Source organism: Zophobas morio, unplaced genomic scaffold (assembly GCF_036711695.1).
Source record: "Zophobas morio isolate AGI-343-1 ecotype UQ-CSIRO unplaced genomic scaffold, CSIRO_AGI_Zmor_V1 ptg000024l, whole genome shotgun sequence".
Taxonomy (NCBI): domain Eukaryota; kingdom Metazoa; phylum Arthropoda; class Insecta; order Coleoptera; family Tenebrionidae; genus Zophobas; species Zophobas morio.
In genome coordinates this window covers 12,280,341-12,299,249 of record NW_026972129.1, presented here as the reverse complement: position 1 = coordinate 12,299,249, position 18,909 = coordinate 12,280,341, and the positions used below count along the sequence as shown (strand labels likewise).

The following is an 18,909-nucleotide window of genomic DNA, read 5'->3' as shown; positions in this document are numbered from 1 at the left end:
TTGTCGATTCAGATTTGAAAAATAATTCCAGTAAAATTACAAGTAAAAGTTCAAGATTTACAATCTTGCATGTGGGTTGTCATTTGAGTTTTTTACAAAGATTGTTATTAAATTTGAAAAATAACGACCGAGGTTTTTACAAAATTGGGGGATTAATCAGATTATTTTTGCTTTGAACAAATTGCAACGAAAATTTGTGATGGTAATGGACAGTAAAACAAAAAACTCAAATTTTTGGGAAGATACCCCTATTTGATTGGAGGAATCTAAATCAGAATCAGAAGTAGAAAATGATGATATTGACGGCTCAAATTTGTACAACTACTTAAATGCATCTTGCCAGTGAGGGTAATCGTACCATCCGGAAAAGATTTTAGGTGTGTAGAACACTCCTGAAGAAAAAAATGCACGATTCTTGTAAAAATGGAAGAATTTACTAATTCCTGGACTTTTGAGTCTCAAATGCACCTAACATCAACTCTTCAGCAGCATCTCTTCCATTAATGAATAGTTATTACATTGTCCTTCAGTTAAAAATTAATTTCTCTAAAAATTTTATATAAGGTAAATATTGTGAAAAGTTGTCAAGTTTTGAATGTTAAATTAATTACTTTAACGTTTCTTCATGATATTTAAGTTAGCAATGTTGATTTATTATCAACGAAGTTACTAGATTTCTATATCTTGTTGCTGTCTAAGAAGGTTGTGAATGTATTATAGCTCCGATTAATGGCTGATACACACTATCATCTTTTACTGACATTATTTTAGTTTCGAACATGAAATGTGAGGAAAATTAATGGAAGGCTGGAAGGCTTAGCTGCTGCAAATCAAGGTTAACTGTAAACACTAGACATTCACAGGTTAATAATACACTTGTACATCATGCGAATCTTTAATTAAATTTCCAGTTCTTATAAAGTTCCCATTTAATTTCCAAATGCTTAAAACTCGGATTTTCAAATACCACAAACCGTGTAGTACTGAATTCTTACTACCCAGCGTGTATTCTTGTTTGACTACCTACTTTGGAAATTTTAACACAAAATTACCTTACAAACTGTTTAAGTTCTACATAAGCAACTTTTGCGTTAAATTTTTTTCATAGCTGCGATTGTTACAATTTTAACAACATTAAATTTCATTTAGTTTAATAGATACAGGGTTGCTAAAAAGTATGGATACAGTTAAATATTTCCAGAACGGTGTATCAGAACTCATTGCAATTTGGCACACTTGTAAAAATATTTGAACTCTATCCTCTGAAATATTATGATTTTTTTAAATAGCAGCAGGGGTCAAATTTAATATTTAAAAAAGAAACATTTTTTCCTGCATTCAGTAATGTTACAAATACTTTCCTTTATTTGCACTGAAAGGTAAAAAAAATATTAAAATAATACAATTTGGAAAAATATTTATTTTTTTTTTTGTTATTTCAGCCAGATGTGTTATTTTTACAATTATTATTAACTTTTATTTGACGCACACTTGGTAAAGAAGTAATAATAATAGGTAAAGGCAATATTTCCTAGGCCAAATAAACTTCCCATTTTTCAAATTGTATTATTTTATTTTTTTTTTTTTTTAGTGTCAATAGAGAAAGACATAAGTTACATCACTGAATGCAGAAAAAAATTAAAATTATTAAATTTGACCCCTATTGCCATTAAAAAAAAATCAAGTTGATCTTGTATCTCCAAAACAAATGTTGATGGAAATATTAGTAACATTTCAGAGGATGGAGTTTAAATACTTCCGTTACTAGACCGTTCTGGAAATATTTAGCTGTATCCATCCTTTTTAGCAAACCTGTAGAAACACAGGGGTGGTTGTAAAAGATCTCATATCAAGTTGGTTTTGGAAAGTTTGGCATTGCGGGGACACTCGTTGAAATTATACCATGAAAATTATAAAACTAAATGGCGTCAAAATTTTCTGACCAACCGAGTCTTCCGGATCTGGAACGGCTTAGCCGTAGAAATCGTTGAAGCAACTACAACTGCTTCCTTTAAAAACAAACTGGGTATATATTTGTACCAGTCATCTTAACACCCATCTGACACCGGAACTCTTCCTATGTGAGAAGCAGTAGTAAATTGTAGTTGCTGGAAAATTGTTTTCGGCGGATGGGCATAATAGGCTCTGCCTCTGCCCAACGTTTTCAATAATAATAATAATAATAAGAATTCCTTATTTCATCAAAGAATTTGTTAGAATCCAAAAATCAGATCAGTAAGACTGTTGTGGTTATCACATGCTTTAATTGCATTTAAATAAGGATTGTTGAAAGTAATGGCCATTTATCTGCAAGTATTTATTTTCTCACACTTAAGAAAGTTAGGTTATGATTGCCATTTATGACAGATGACGAGAAGTCGTCATCCATCAGAACGATGCGGAAAAATTACTTTACTAAATTTCAACACCAACTTAATGTTACGATTTTTTATAGTCACCTTGTATGTGGTTATAAATTACTTTTCGACAAGACAAATTATTTTGGCGAAGGAAATAAATATCATTTATATTCTTGTATCTGCACCTACATTCCACCTTCTTCTAGTTAATAATAAAATATTTGTTTATACATACATACGTATGGTGTGCGCGTTGTACTGATTTAGCAATTGGATTGATTAAACACACTCGTCTTTGTAGTATTTAAGTATCATTAAAACAGCATTAGGGCGTCAAGGTTTTCATTTGTAACTTCGTGTGATGTAAAATATGCATTAAATTAATTCATTAATGTCCTATATATATTACACTATAGGTTATAATACGATATATTTATAATTATACCTACGTATACATATATACAGTTTGAAAAAGAAATGCCACTTTTTTAAATATCTTTATCATTATTGTTATTGAGTTACGTTATTTTTCTCTCAAGCTGTATTTCTGTTTTGAGCGAATTGTTTGATGAAATCAGGTTTATCACGTCATTAATTATTTTCTTATTGTGCCAATACTGCATTTTTAGGGAAGAGTAGTCTTCATGTCTTCTTAACTGAGAGAATCTAGGAACTAGATATTTTTACTTTTTTAATTTTCTGTCGCTTGTTTGGTAGGCAAATTATAGAATAGAGTAGTAAAATTGATTTCTACCGCTTTTTTTAAATGTTGATGTCCAAACGATTCCCAAAGCCCGCCGAAGATTTTTGATCCATTTCCAAAGCCACAAGATAGTAGAAGTAGAATCAATAAACCAATAGGAAAAAATCTAAAACATACTACAGGTGATAAGTTCAACCCAATCTTTAATTTTTCAAAACAGAACATGTTTCCAAAATTTTAGTGTTTATGATCGCTAAACTATTTATGTCGTGTGAATTTGCCTAGAGGGACAAAGTTTAAAAAAGAGGATGAAAGCACGAAAAGGGTTTTAGAGTAATACTTACTATATACTTATTAATCATTAATTGATTTTCCTTTCTGTTCTGTACGGGTATGTAAATAAGTTCTACGCCATAACATTTCCTGTAAAAAGAACCATGTTGAAATATTTTCAAAACTACATCCTTACTTAAAATTGTTTTCCTTTTTACTTCCCAAGCATAAGCTAAGGAAGTGATGGAGTCTATCGGGCGAATGGTTACTTTCATGTTTTTTCGGCGTTTCGTGAGTCCCTAGTGTACGAAATATATGTCTAGCATTTCAGTCTGTCTGTCTATCTGTCTGTCTACAATTTGCCCAAATTTTTATGAGACAAATAATCTACGAAACTACTGGACTAACTGTTGTCAAATTTTATAGGCATATTAAGAAATCGTTTAGATGGTAAAACGCTGACCAAAATTTGGCTAATCATCCCCACCAACAATAGGAACATGTCATCTCCAAAATTTATATTAATAAGTGTTATTTAGATTTTATAAAATAGTCGCCCTCCCCCAATTGATTTCATTTTACAATTTTGCTGAATAAATATTCTTTAAATTTTATAGAATTAGGTTAATCCTGCATGTGTAATTTATGAATCCGGGTTCAGCTTTTACTTCAGATTTTTGGAAAAAAAAAAACAAAATTGTTAACAACATTTTACAATTTAACTTTGAAACTGCAAATCCCAATGCACATAATCCTGAAAATATTTTAAGGTTATTGAAATCGTTGCAAATGGTTATTAAAAATGTTTACGTTTATGTCCTTCCGCCACTGTTGTCGTCACTTTACAATTTTGCCGAATAAATGTCCCTTAAAAGTTATAGTTGTCGGCATCCAGATTTAACTTTGAAATTGTAAAACGGAAATGCTGTGGAATCTTTCAAATATTTTAAAATTATTAGAAGTATGATCAATCGTTAATCAAAATGTTTACTCCTCCCCGCAAAAAAAAAATACGACATCATCTTACATTTTTGCCGAATAAATGTACCTTAAATTTATGAGTGTTTACGCTAGACATCCACTTTTTTAGGAAAAACTGAGTTTGATCAACTAATTAGTCTTCTATTCTGCGTCGAGGAGTCCATTAAATTTCATTTTCTTCTAATCTGAACGTGCTAATAAATGAATTCAATACTTATCTATCTTTATAGTAGTTCAAGTGGTCAATTATGTAATAAGCGTAATACAATGCTTTTAAAAATTGGTTTTCCAATGATCTATATCAAACTTTTTGTTTTGTTTGCAAAATACACCTAGAAATGTGTAAAATATTAACATAGATTATTTTGTTACTATTATCTTTAATGCGTTTTAACTGTCACTTTGAGAGTATTTCGTCGTAGAATTTGGCTTTGGTATTGATTCAAATGTATCAATTTTCAGACTTGCTTATAAATAAAGGGCTAGAGTATTATTTATGTAACCATAAAATCGTATTTTATTGGATGGGTAGGTGAATTCAAGGGTTAGTCATCTTAAGGTACAATAATATTTTTGCGACCACAAAATAAAATTATCTCAAAATTTTGCCAACAAATTCTATCTAAAATATGCACAATAATAAACATACTCCTTTACCTGCTCTTTTACAATCCACTGTTTTATTTTTAAGTAACGGGGTTTATTATAACAAAAGAATAAAATTTGCACAAGCAAATTATCAATTTCTTGTCGTTTGAGAATTCCAAACTTTTTCATAGTATATTCATCGTCATTAGTTTCGAGTATCTGTTATTATCAATTTTTTCCAGATGATTTTGATAATTAAACTTCTGCACTAATTTATTGTATTCTTTTATCTTCTTGCTTGTAGTCTAAACGAAGATTTAAATAGCTAATTTTGTTCACGAAAAAATAGTTCATGAACATTTTGTCAAAAATGCAAACTTTTGACCTGTAATGCCATTTACAAAATAAAAGACCGCTTTTATCACAAGAACTTTATTTTAGTACAGGATGTACACTTCACTCGAACTTCTTCAGCAGGATATTTTTGAAAACTGACGATTGACGTGTTGCTTTTGTTACCAACGTACCCATAAACGAAACACTAATAATTTTGACAGTTTTTAAAATCAAAATAGTGTTACAAATTTTATAAACAGATCTTCGGAACATTAATATGTTGCTTTACATATGCTGAAATTAAAACATTTATCTTTCGGAAAAATTACTAAATAAATCTTTGTGGTTGTGCTTCAGGAGTGAGGAAAGTTCTGTCTAAATATTTTTACACGAATTTTTCTACATGTTTTCCAAAACTTCCCCATATGTTTTAAAGAGGAAAAATGAAAATAAATCGTATAGATAAATGTTGTTAGCAGCACATTGTAGTGTTTAGTCAAATGTTTAGCACCTGCTACTGTAGACTCTTACTCATTTCAAGATAAGTATGAATAACGATGTGATTCGTTTTACTCCTATTATTCTCCATGTTCGACTATTTTACTTCACCCTCATAACTTCCGTAAAGAAGACGTTAAAAATAAATGTACTTTTCCTGGTACAAAATTGGAAAGTATTCACCAACATCCTGATTTATGTATTGCGCAATAAATAAAGTTTGTTTTCCTTCTATCTTACCTTCGAGTTATAACCACCAGAGGAGATTGAGTTTCAAACCCGTATTGCCTTTTTGTGATTTTCTGAACACTTTTCATTCTCCAAAGTAAATATATCGAACGAAAATAACCCGTGCTTAAGTAGGCAGCGTGCAGATTAGAACTCAATTAGATTGATCGACCATTTAAAAATAAACTCTCGATTGCAGTGGTGGTGGATCGTTGAGTTGTCTCGTGGTCGAATCCGATGGGGGCTGCTACTCAGCAATGCCTCCGACAGCCATGAGGCTCGAGAGCCCTCCCTGCAACAATAACAATAATAACGCATCTGGAGCCGAGCTTGAACTGTTAGCCAAGCTGGAGGAGGCCAACCGTCTGTACGAGTCCGACGCCAAATCCCTCAACTCTCTGAGCGGGGCGTCGGGGCACTCGAGGAAAAGCTCTGACACATCGCAGATATCCCTGACGTCTGGTAAGCTAATGACCATTTCGGCGGAAACTTTGTGACCGCAAATTGATGTGCTTGCAGGCACTAGCTCCTCGCAGGAACGCCCGGAAGATTGCGGCGAAGAGGATCTTTGGACCACATGGGGTACGATAGTTAATGACTGGGAGAACAACTGGAAGAAACAAAATGTGCAAATTAAGGAATTAGTTCGCAAGGGGATTCCGCTTCATTTTAGGGCTATTGTGTGGCAGCTGTTGTGTAGTGCGGCCGAAGCGCCGGAGAAGAAGTCGTATGCTGAATATATAAAGGTATGTGCTTTTTTCTCCTTTTACAACTACGAGATTATTTTATGAAAACACTTGATTATAATATTGGCTTACTGGCAATGATGGACACTCTGAATATTAAAAAACAGTAGAAGTAATAATAATAATAATAATAATAATAATAATAATGGTTTACTTAATTTAGAAATAATATTAAGAAGGCACAAGAAAGGAAATTGCGTTAATTACTTGAGACAAATTTTAAGAAATAGACGCTTGGATGTTTACTAAAGTGTGATTAGATACTATTAAATGACCTCTTATACATAAAATATCAAGTTTTAAATTTTGCGCAAAAAGATTGAAAATTCCAACTCCTCAACTAAACAACTTCTGAAATTGTACGAAACACCTCAGTGTTTAGTACAATTAAGAAGTTACAAGTAGAAAAATTTGCAAAAAAAACCGTTTACATCTAATTTTTAGTTTAGGTAACAGAATGTCTGCAAAAATGATTATTATCCTTTATAAGAAGGCACAAGCCACCAAATTTAATTTTTGAATTCTCGACATCTCAATGGTCTGATAAAACAAACATTAAAGTGGCTTGGTCAAAATTCAGTAAAAATTGTAGCAAAAGACGATTACCTGCCAGACTGTTCAGAGCTTTACCCAATCGAAAAATATTATTATTATTATTATTATTATTATTATTATTGCACGCTCGAGCAGAGAGCTCACACTCTGTTATGCCCGCGTGAGCAACAATAGTTCTTAACTTTATTAAATTCAACAAATACAAATATTACAATTCAAATAGTTTACATATTCATAAAATGATCAAAATTTTTCTTGAAACTAAGTACACTTGGGCTGCACACAACTTGTAATGGGAGAGAGTTCCATGTGTCGAAAATACGGTTCGAGAAGAAAAACTGTCGGGTTCTGGTGCGAAACGCTTCTTTCAGGAGCTTGAACTGATGACCTCTAGTACGCACATCAGAATTCAAAGTAAACATGCTGTTCGTCGGAGGAACATTTAATATGAGTGCAATAAATGTTGCAATGGCGTCTCCTCTTGTTCTTCTTTGACCCAATGCAGGGCATTTCATGATTACGAGTCTCTGTTCATACGATGGTCGCAAAATGCCATAAGGTAATCGAGTCATACGCCTCTGAACGCCTTCTAACAGATCACTATCCCTAACTAAAATTGGATACCACACTAAATTAGAATACTCCAGGATTGGCCTTACATATGTTTTGTGTAGTTTTGCAACTGTGTCATGGTCAGGATTTTTAAACGTACGTCTTAATAGATATACCATTTTGTTGGCTTTACTTACTATTTTAGCGATATGTTGTGACCACGTTAAATCGGTGGTAATTGTTACTCCTAAGTCGTTCTGTGCATCTACTTTAGTCAGTGGAACACCATATATGAAGTAGTCAGCTCTGGGATTATGGGGGCCAATGTGCAAGACAACACATTTGCTAATATTCAAAGGAATGAGCCATTTTTTACTCCACTCCGTCACAGCTAATATATCCGTCGCAATTACATTTAGTTTACAGGACGAGTTATAGATTTTAAAATCATCAGCATAAAACGCACATGGTGACCGAATATGCTTTCTTAAGTCGGCTGTGTATACAAGAAACAGGAGGGGTCCCAATACAGAACCCTGCGGAACACCACTATTAGGCTCATATCATGAATTTATGCACGCAGAAAATTTAGGGGAACGTTTGCAGCCAGTTATTTTATGCCATTTGCATAAATTTAATTAGTACCGAGTTTGTGCAACAATCAATGAAAAATATTACAAGAAAAATCAAAGATCTTAATCGATGTAGGTTATTATAATAATTTTATTTATTTTTCGTACTCCCGTAGCTCAGTTGTTTAATATTTACTACTTGCAGAATTGTTAAGATATTTGGTGAACAACATAATTTGTAATCGAATCATCTTTGGAAAGCACTCAGCATGTCTCTGATTGTTAAAACCCTTTGTACACTGTGCAAGTGAATTTTTCATCATTTTTAAAATTAGGTCACAACTTGTGGTAGTAATCTCAGTAGTAATCTAGTATCCTCGTGCAAGTAGTAGAAAATAAATGGTGAAATCTGTTCGTCTTTTAATCATCAATTCATCATATTAATTGGTTTTTCGAGTTAAATTCACGCACACCAATAGAGACGGTTGAAGGTCGCACAGTAAATTTTATCCTTCGATCCGGATGAACATTTTAATCCTTGAACTTTCGAACAGTGATTAAATCACTCTGATAGATGTCAAAAAATGGCAAATCTAAAAGAAAAAATATCGGAGATTTGTAATAAGATCTTTAAGAGAACTATGAAGTTACGATCTACGATAATTAATAAATGGAATGAAATTTGATTAAAATTACAGTAAATGCTTAAAATGTTGTCCATTTTGTTGTAAGTATAAATGATCTCTTCGTTTAACTTCATCGATCACATGCTTCAACATCTCTACATTATTGTTTATGTCATTAATTTCTTGTGTAATTCTTAACCTTAATTCCTCCCAATTGTTAACAGGTGTTCGATAAATAGTGTTCTTTAAATAGGGCTATAAAAAAGTCTGCAGGTGTAAGATAACAAGGTTTGCGGGGCCAGATATTCTCTGTGTTTCGACTAATTATCTGATTCTCAAAAAATTTATGTAACATTGCTATTGTAGTCCTAGTCGAATGCGCTGTAGCCCCGTCGTGTTGAAAATAGCCTACGTTTATTTCATCGCCGTGAAGTTGTGATACAAAAATCGGCCGGAATTTCTTGCTGAAATCTTGCATTGGTTAAGTTACCTTGGAAAGCATTATATTGAATAAGCCAGATAATCACATGATCATTATTGTCATGATTACCTTTAAAGAATCTAGGCCTTACTATCCGTATTTGACTAATTGAAGCTAATCACTAATTTTTGGGGGATGAAAGGGAGTCTTAACATAAACATGTGGATTGTCGATGCTCCCACCGTCATAAGTATTTTTAAAATTAATGTATCCGCTCAAATGAAATCAGGTTTCGTGTGTAAAATGTATCAAAAAACCCCTGACAATAGTCAACCGTAGCAGAATATCGGCTTCATCTAATTCCTACACACATGTATTGTGTATGTATCCAAGTATTAAAGTCACAGCGAGGTTGATTATTAAATTAACAAAAATTTAAACCAGAGTAAAAAATCTGTTTATAGGCATAGTAGTTTTTCCCTTTTGTATGTCTATTTCAAATATTATGTCTAGAAAATTATCGTCACTTATAATTAATGCAAATTATGTACTCGTAACTTGGCTGGTACAAGTTTTCTTTAAGATACAAATTCCTAACTATATATTTTTCCGAAATTAAAAATCCACCAACACCGCAATTTTTTCGAAAATGCAGCTACCAATGTTGTCAGTGTCAGTTGTAGTGATTTTTCTAGTGTCCAATAATAATTTAAGGAATTTGCAGTTACTGATGCGCATGGGAGAAAACCGAAATATGTCAATCTGACAATATTGTTTTTTTAAAGTCCGTGAAAACGTCCAGAAATAGTCAAACAAGGCAACGGAACGCCAAATGATTTATTGCCGCAAAGATCCAAAAAGACTTTAAAACATTTTATTCGCAATTTATAGAATGAAGGTGTAAAAATAAGATTAACAACTTTTGACAAAATGTTTTAAATTTTTATTTTGACGAGATTTAAAACAAAAATTTAGAAGTTTATGAGCTCAGTTTTAAAACCTACATTATCTGTTAAACATAAAATGAACGTATTAGCAAAATATCCCAAATTATCCGCCTTATTGAAAAGATAATCTGGAAGATATGTAGCGGGAGTTTCACTGTCACAAAATGTGAAACGCCTTTTATTGTAACCCTATTTTTTAGTTTTGTTATTTTTGACACTGCGGGCATGCTGACACTGACTGCGACGTCACAAATGTTTTAAACATCGAAGTGACAATAATGCATAGACCGTGCGTCAAAATTTTCAAAATGACAGGAAAACGAAAGAATTTATGACTCCGATTGTTTATACCTAAAAGGCTAAAACATTTTCAACAAATAAAATAAAGCAATTTGTTTGAGAAGCCCCAGATGCTAAATATTTAAACAAAAACAAAACAAAAATCCACCGTACCTGGGAAAGCGTTACGAAATATGCAAGAAGTACTATGCCAACCAATAAATTTAGGGCACTAGTTGACTGTCGCGTTAAAAATTTGAATATAGTTGGAGTGTTATTGTCATTATGTCATTAAGCAGGACACACGTCAACCTGACATTTAAAAGTTAATGTTTGAAAAATGCGCAGTTAATAAAATTGACAAACAAAAAAATAAATGTTTTATATATAAAAATAATAATTAATGTCTGCTTTAGAACTAATGACAGTGAAATGATACTAATGCTCGAAATCTATTGTTGAGCACTATACAGGGTGAGGCAGCTACAAGGGGACACCTCGAATAACTTTTTATGAACCTAAGTACGTTAATGGAATTTACTTCATAAATAAATATGAATGATAATACGTATGTATCATATGAAATCTTGAATGAAATCACAATAATTTTTAAAAATCGTAACAATTTTTTTTAATTTGTCTGAATTTTTATTGCACTATAAAACTGAGAAAAAAATACTCCGTATGTTCAATATTTATTATTTGTGATACGTTTTATTTGATTTAATGAAATAGTATTTTCTTAAAGCATTTTCTACGTTTTGTTTTCTAAACACGGTTTTACGTAAGCAATAAAGCATCTAATGTTAATTAGCCAATAACACGTGACGTCACGCTGTGGCGGGAACTCAGCGTTTGACAAGCGCCGTGAAACTCCATAAGTGGCAATGTTAACATTTTCGCATTTCATTTAAAAGTGTAGGTATTTATCTAGAAAATAAACACGTGAATAGCTTCTTTCATATCTTTTCTGTGTATCAGGGTGCTTTTTTTGGCGATTTGAGTTTAAAAATACATAATAAAAATAAAAATACAGAACGCTGTTTTGGTCTGAATTCCTCGTCACCCAAAATACATACGTGTGTTTTAAGCGGTAAATCGGAAATTAATATTTTCGTTTGAGGTTAATGTGACGGGTTTAAGTGAAGGTGTGTGATTTGTTTTTAAAGTATGGATAATTTAAGTGATTATGCACGACGTCTTTCTTTCAAAGAGCAAAACAGATATGTACAAAAGTTAAACCATTTTAAACGGCGGAGATCCTTATACAATGAGTGCAAGTGATTTTAATTTGTGTTTAGACCATGTCCCTACCATAACAATGAATACTATTCTAAACTTTTTTATTTTTGGAATAAGTAAAATAACCCACAATGAAATTCGTGCATTCAAAAGTCTAGAGGCATTTATTCAGTTTTCTCTTTTTTAAACAACTGTGTCTTTCAAAATTACAAGTATTATGAGTGGATTTATTTTGATATCCTAAATTTTGTGATGGAACATAATCAGGATGGTCCACATCCGACAAATCTGCAGGTTTACCTAAAAGAGCACCAATGTAGTAATTTATTAGAAACTGTAAATCTAATAGGTAGTTACTGTACCTAAAATAAAATGATCCGAACAAACATAGGAATACTTTACTTTGGCTTCGTTAAATCCACTCGTTTCAAGGCTTTTAACCAAAGCTTCCGCTTTTTTTTCCCATCCTGTATATATTTACCTTTATTGTTGCTAATTGCTGGGAAAGGAAAATAAAATTTGTCCGCATTTCTGGTGCTTCGATTCGCGCAACCCACAACAGCACAAAATTTAGGCATTTTCTCCTAAAATACAAAATATTATAATATTAAGATGCTAGTGTATTTAAAAAACATTGATGTACATTAACAAAGAATTAATTTGCAAAACAAATGATATAAGATGCAGCGAAGTTAACCTGTACATCACATTGGAAAACATTATTTTTTAAGCCTATTCAAACGTTATGGTGCGTTTTACAGATATCTACACAGTGTAGAAACTGTAACAAACTTACCAAACCATAAAAACACAGTTGTCACACTCTCAAATTTAAATGAATTCCGAAAATATTAGCATTGACTCTTATGAGAAAACCGGCTAGTTGTCAAACGCTGCCATCTTGGTGACCTCGGATGACGTCAGTGTATTTGGCTAATACTAATGAAATTATTTCATTTATTACAATAATCCAATCCAACACTTTACCAAATTTTGCATAAACTTGCACGTAGTGAACCACGTTAGTCAAAAAAGTAATTCCTTTTTTTTAAATTTCAATAATCTAGGAATATTATTTTGAATTAAAAGACTACAAAATCTGAAAAATAAAAAAAAAATTTAAATGGTATTTTTGCAATATACTTTTTTCCGTCTTTTAAGCAGTGAATTTACGTATGCATATTATTATAAAATGGCCCCTTTTAGCTGACTCACCTTGTACATAAATTTTCATCCAGAAAATTGTATGACCCTACCTTTTTCATCAATTGCATCAACGAAGAATGCTCAGTTCAAAACGTTGGAATGAACAGCTTTGGAAACAATTGGAAAAGATGTTGTTACTTTCTTAAATCGTCCGAATTCAAGTTTATACACCGGACACTGCTTTCAACTGCAGTTTTGCTATAGCAGAACATTATAACATTATAATGTTAATTGACGCTGGTGATGAAATAACATCATTAAATCGTCACAGTTGATGGAAATCCGCAACAGTGTCCGAAAGATGCATTGACGAATCATTTAAAAAAATATCAACGTAGGAAGTCTAATTTTGAATTCTATTGAATACTTTCAGATCAGCAACTCAATAAACATTGTCTCATTAACATCAACAATGGCATTCACTCATGTGTTACACAATTGCCAAACCAATTGCATTTTAATAACTGTACCTCTCGAAAGGAATAATCTTTCACTGTTTCTGCTATACTTTTATTTTTTGACATTTGTATTTAATTGTATGTATAATATATAATGCTTGTTTACATAGTATTTGTAGTTGCAATTTGTGATTGGTAAATTTTGGAAATAAATTAGTTATCTTTCATTATTGTTATTGGTCGTAGAAAAAAATTGTGTACACTAGTCTCATTTAATAGCCATTAAGTCACTCATATTCATTACGACATTGGCTTATCATTAAATTATCGTTGTATAACATTTAATATACTATTATTTGTTTCTGACAATCTCGTTTATTGTATAAAATAGTTGTTTTGGTGATTAAAGATGAACGTTTGGTTTTTATTACAATATATATGGCGAAAATTTAATAGTGATTACTTATTAAATAATAATATATATTATTAGATAAGATTGACAGTATAACGTGATATTAAATGTCAACATTTTTGCATATAAAAATGATGAATAAATATTTTCTACGAGTAAAAGTTTTCCGTATTTATTTAACATTTAGCTAGTAACATATTATAGTCGAATAGGTGTATAAAACAAGTAGAAACTTAATGAAAGTAGTCATACTTGTAGACTAACCATAGGGAAAAGCAGTGACTATGATTTTAATTTTTATGCCTTCCGAACTCAGACCCAAGATAGGCTTAGATCCGGTCCCTGATTGGGCCACTTCATAACTTGAACATTTGCGTCTGTTATCCATTGAGTTACCAACCGGGATGTGTGTTTAGGATCATTATTCATTTGATAAACCCAATCCCTACACGTGTTTTCCAATCCATATAGTAGTGTTATTTTTTCTAGAACATTTTTTAATATCACAGCATCCTTGAATATTGATATCCACACACGTCATACAGGCTTAAGACTAGTGTATTTTTTTAAATATTAAATTGCAATTTCTGCTCAACGTATCTTTATATCCCAAGTTTAATACTGTAACGTGGAAGATAAATCCCACAAGAAGCTATAATTTCCATGTATCTCAGAAAAGTAGCTGTTCGGTCAATAACCGCACAAAAATAATAAATCTTTTGTGAGCTCTGCTTAAATTTACTTGAGTGGAGTAAACCCATATACCATAGTTTTAAATATGACAATATATAAATCTGATTAGAATGGGAAGAAGGAAAACAGTTCTCGAAAAAAACTGTGCACTTTTATTTAAATTACGCAAATACGTAAAAACAAAAATCTTTTTACCTATCACATCATAAAGAAAGAAAAACCCGTTCAATTATTTACATCATATTAGACATGTATCATATATGAAAAGACGTAATTTGTTGTTTACAAGAATATTCCTGGAGAAATAGCTACACAAGCTACTCCAGAACCATTTCCAGCTTCTTTTGAAAACAGTACATCCCTTTCAGTCAGCTCGACGAGTCAACGACTAAATTGGTCAAAGTGGACTGTCTGTAATATTAAAGTCAAACGATTTGGCATTAAAGTACACGTAAACTCAAAGACTCTAAAGTACATGCAAAAAAATATTTCCAAGAAACTCAACTTTTTTGCACTCAAAAATATAACTAAATTTTAGGATTTAAAAAAATATTTAATTAAATTATTATCAAAGAACATGCTGGAAATTTAGGAAAACCTATTTCTGACAGTGGTTAAAGTGAGTTGAAGCATTAAAATTGATCAGTTATTAATAATATTAACACCTTTATTACACAATTGTTAAACATTTTATTAAAAAATAATAGTTCCAAAATTATTTGTAGATTATTAATAACTAAAACTATTACTTTTTATTTTTTGTCCATCGATATTAAAAATAACCAACGTACCTGGATTAAAGTTATTTTGTGTTTATTCAACTACTGGTAGTGTTAAAACGGATTTCTGAATTTGTATGATTTGGATTAAATATTGAAAAAAAATCGCTAAAAATGTTTATTTTCTGGGCTAAGCTAAGATATAAATGGTGTTACAGAACCTTTACAATGTTCTGAAGGATCAGTGGGCGCACTGACATTAACATAAAGTAAGTTAGTCTAATCCAAGAACATGACAGCGTAGCTGTTGAAACGCATAGAGAGTTTATTGAAACGTTTGGTTTCATGGTGAGCTGTTTGTGTTAGTGTCAGTCAATATGACCTTGTTGTAGTGCTTAGCTTACGTCTGGAACTAAATTTACTATGTTTTGGGGTCGATGAAACAAAAGTACAGACAGCAGTTTTCTCGTATTAATCTAGTGAAGTGAAAAATTGTGGGCTGACCTCACCTAACCTATTTACTATTTTTCTCCATCTTCCAACATCGTATACTGAAAATGTTGATCTTTCTATGTGTTTGTTTGTGTGAAATTGCAAAACAGATTTCCTGTTACAGATAAGTTGTACCAAAAATCTGAAACGCTAACCAAAATTTGTGTATCCATCATTAGATATGAGAACAAATTAAATGCGTACTTGTTTTAATGAAATGTGAAATAAGTCCCAGCATTATTAAAAACATTTCAGCACAGAAGAAACTATTTCAGCATTTGTAAAACTGAAAGGGTAATAAATAAAATAATGGCAGATTATTTTTTCTATTTGCGCAATAAATAATGCAATTATTTAATTAAATTTGCTCATTCGTTAAAATAACTGTTTCTTTAATAAATCAATTTGTATTTGAGAAAAAATAAACGAGCATTTCAAATGTTCCGTAATTTACTAAAATGTGCATTAGTTCACAGTAAAGTGGGCATTACACTCTCACTCTTTAAAAGACGTGTCATGTGCTTCATTTCGCGCCAGTTCGGCAGGGAAGGAATCCGCCCTTCTAAAGCAAAAAAAGCATTAATTATTATTCACTAAATTAATAATGTTTAGTAATTGAGTTTTTTGATGAAAGAATGTTTATTTTAAGTTTCTTTGTTAATTTTTTCAAAACTTTTAATTTGTTTAGCTACTTTTTTGCTATGAATATCTTATGTTTTTGTTAATTTTGTATGCATTCATAATTCATTTTAATACAGCAGGTCTATTTTTGTTTGTTATTTTCTATACAGTTTCAATAATGCACGCAGTACAGAAAATCATTGCCCAAAACAATAATTTTACTATTCCAATTTGCACATAATAATATAATAGTATTATGCACAAAATGCAAAAACTTATGGCGCAACATAGTAAATTTAATGCACAAATGTTATTGCGCATAGTATAAAATTTAATGCACAAAGTATTAAAAATAATGCACACTTAATTACGACCCATTAGATATATAGTTGGCATTATTAAATTTTTCAGTTCATGTAAAAAGTGGACCAGTTTAAAATTTTTGATAAGGCATTAATTAACATTGTTTTAGTAATTATAAAACACCAATAAAATTTTATTTGTTCATCTTCTTCAAAAAATTGGTGACCAAATCAAAAAAGTAACATTAGACTGAAAATTCCCCTGTGTGCACATTTCTTTACTCAAACATTTAAGCCAATTCTATCCAAAGCCAACATTTCAACATTATATCATGGTATAACATGTTTACAACCAAAATATAATGACACAACAAATCCATCAAGTATAAACCCATCACATGTTTACCACAATTTATAAAACACTAACCGTATGCATAAAAACGACTGTTTTTGACTTTGTACAGAAAAACCTGGGACGATTCAACACATCATTTCGTCCTGTGGCGTCCTGGCACGAACTGAATACAAAGACAGACATAACAATGCAGGCAAGATCGTTGACAAAGAATTAACAGCAATTGTAAATTTAATTTCCATCACTATTCCTTGGAAACACCTGCTACAAGTTACATTGGCATCACACATACTTACAGACTGAAACATTGTTGTAAACAGAGTAATATTTACCAAGGAATATCAACGAATATCAGCCATTCTCATCAACAGTGATGTTCCTTAGTTGAGAACTTGAAGTTTATATATTTAACGAATCAACAGTTGTCCAAATTCAGAAAACTATTTTGTTAGGAACATGTTGTTGTTTCGTTCGTAAGTTTCTCGAGCAGTCAGATCGTGTTAACCAGAGTAGGTTAGCACAGCTAGATCAGAGTAATATTGGTCACGTGTCAGATGGGTGCGTAGATATGATCGATAGTTACAATAGGCTCATAGGGATGGGGTAAGATGTAATAATAACAGACGAATCTGTATGCTGTAATTCTCAGATCTCGAAAGTGGTTTTATTTGTTTAGTATCCTGATTGATGATCATTTCCGGGTCAGTGGTGCGTTTAAAATAATAACGAATGAATTACTGAACAGTATATGAATGTAGGATTGATTGAACTTTAGAAACAAGGATTTTTTTTACAAACAACTCTAAGCTAATTGTTATCTGTGTTATAATAAATATAAAATTTCTGAAATGACATTTTGTAACACAATCTACATAACGGATTTTTTTGAAATTTTGGTATTAAACTACTATTGATCAAATAATTAATAATAAATGAGAACATTGATTAAAATTAGTTTGTTCACCCCATTCAAGAAGTTATTGACATCAACTCAAAAAATTATGAAAGAAATAAATGCTTATAAAAAGTATGTCCTGAAGTGTTATTTTCGTTTAGTAACATATTTACACATTTTTAGTTTTTAGTAGTTACTTAACATGCCAAAAAAGTGAATGAAACGATGCATTTTATTGATTGAGTAAAAAAGGCATATCCAGTTTTTTGAAACCCGAGAAAGTTGTGTTGTTATTAATAGTAACATACATTGTGCGGATAAAATCATTATATTTGCCCCCGTTACAAATTTGATGACTTCATCAGAAAATGTACTAAGCAAATCTTATTTGAAACATAAAATATGTAATACGTTCTTTTACGTGTGATTTAATAATCTACTGCTATTTTTATTATATGGGATGTCCTACTAAAGAAAATGTCGTAGCATTTTAAAATTAATGATGGTACCATTTAAACAAATTATTAAATAAAATTTAATTAAAAAAAAAAACTGTGCATGCATTTATTATCTTTCGGGGACGAGAGAAGTTTTGTGCAAATCGTTTTCAGATTTTTCTAGAAAACCACATAAACGATTTCACGCGAATTGAGATAAGATTTTTATACGTAATTCACTGGGGGTAATGCAGTATTTTAGAAACCGTAAAAACTTTTATTTAGGAAAATATGTTATTGATATGCTATTTGATAGAATAGCGTTTGAAGAAAAGTGGAAATATCTCCCAGAGCCATTTTCATTTTTTTTATATGTATTTGGCTACAGGTGTGCAAATAATAAAATGACGAAAAATTCGAGTGATATTATTTTATTAAAAACACCTTCCAGACTGTCTTCACTATGGAAATA

General features: G+C 31.3%; 1 protein-coding gene and 1 long non-coding RNA gene across 6 annotated transcripts in view; one reads left to right on the top strand and one right to left on the bottom strand.

Annotated features, from left to right (window-relative positions):
- The window catches only part of Evi5 (Ecotropic viral integration site 5), a 94,367-nt gene that overhangs the window by 66,317 nt on the left and 9,141 nt on the right, over window positions 1–18,909 (top strand). For all 5 annotated transcript variants that reach the window (XM_064064513.1, XM_064064512.1, XM_064064510.1 and 2 more), the window contains 2 exons: window positions 6,167–6,429; window positions 6,487–6,713. In XM_064064513.1, the coding sequence (XP_063920583.1) occupies window positions 6,225–6,429; window positions 6,487–6,713 (432 nt within the window). In that variant the 5' untranslated portion in view covers window positions 6,167–6,224. The remainder of the gene's footprint in view (window positions 1–6,166; window positions 6,430–6,486; window positions 6,714–18,909) is intronic.
- On the bottom strand, window positions 12,053–12,835 carry LOC135135385 (uncharacterized). The gene is made up of 2 exons (XR_010281523.1): window positions 12,704–12,835; window positions 12,053–12,491 (listed from the first exon to the last, which is right to left on the bottom strand). It is a non-coding gene; the product is annotated as an uncharacterized LOC135135385 (long non-coding RNA).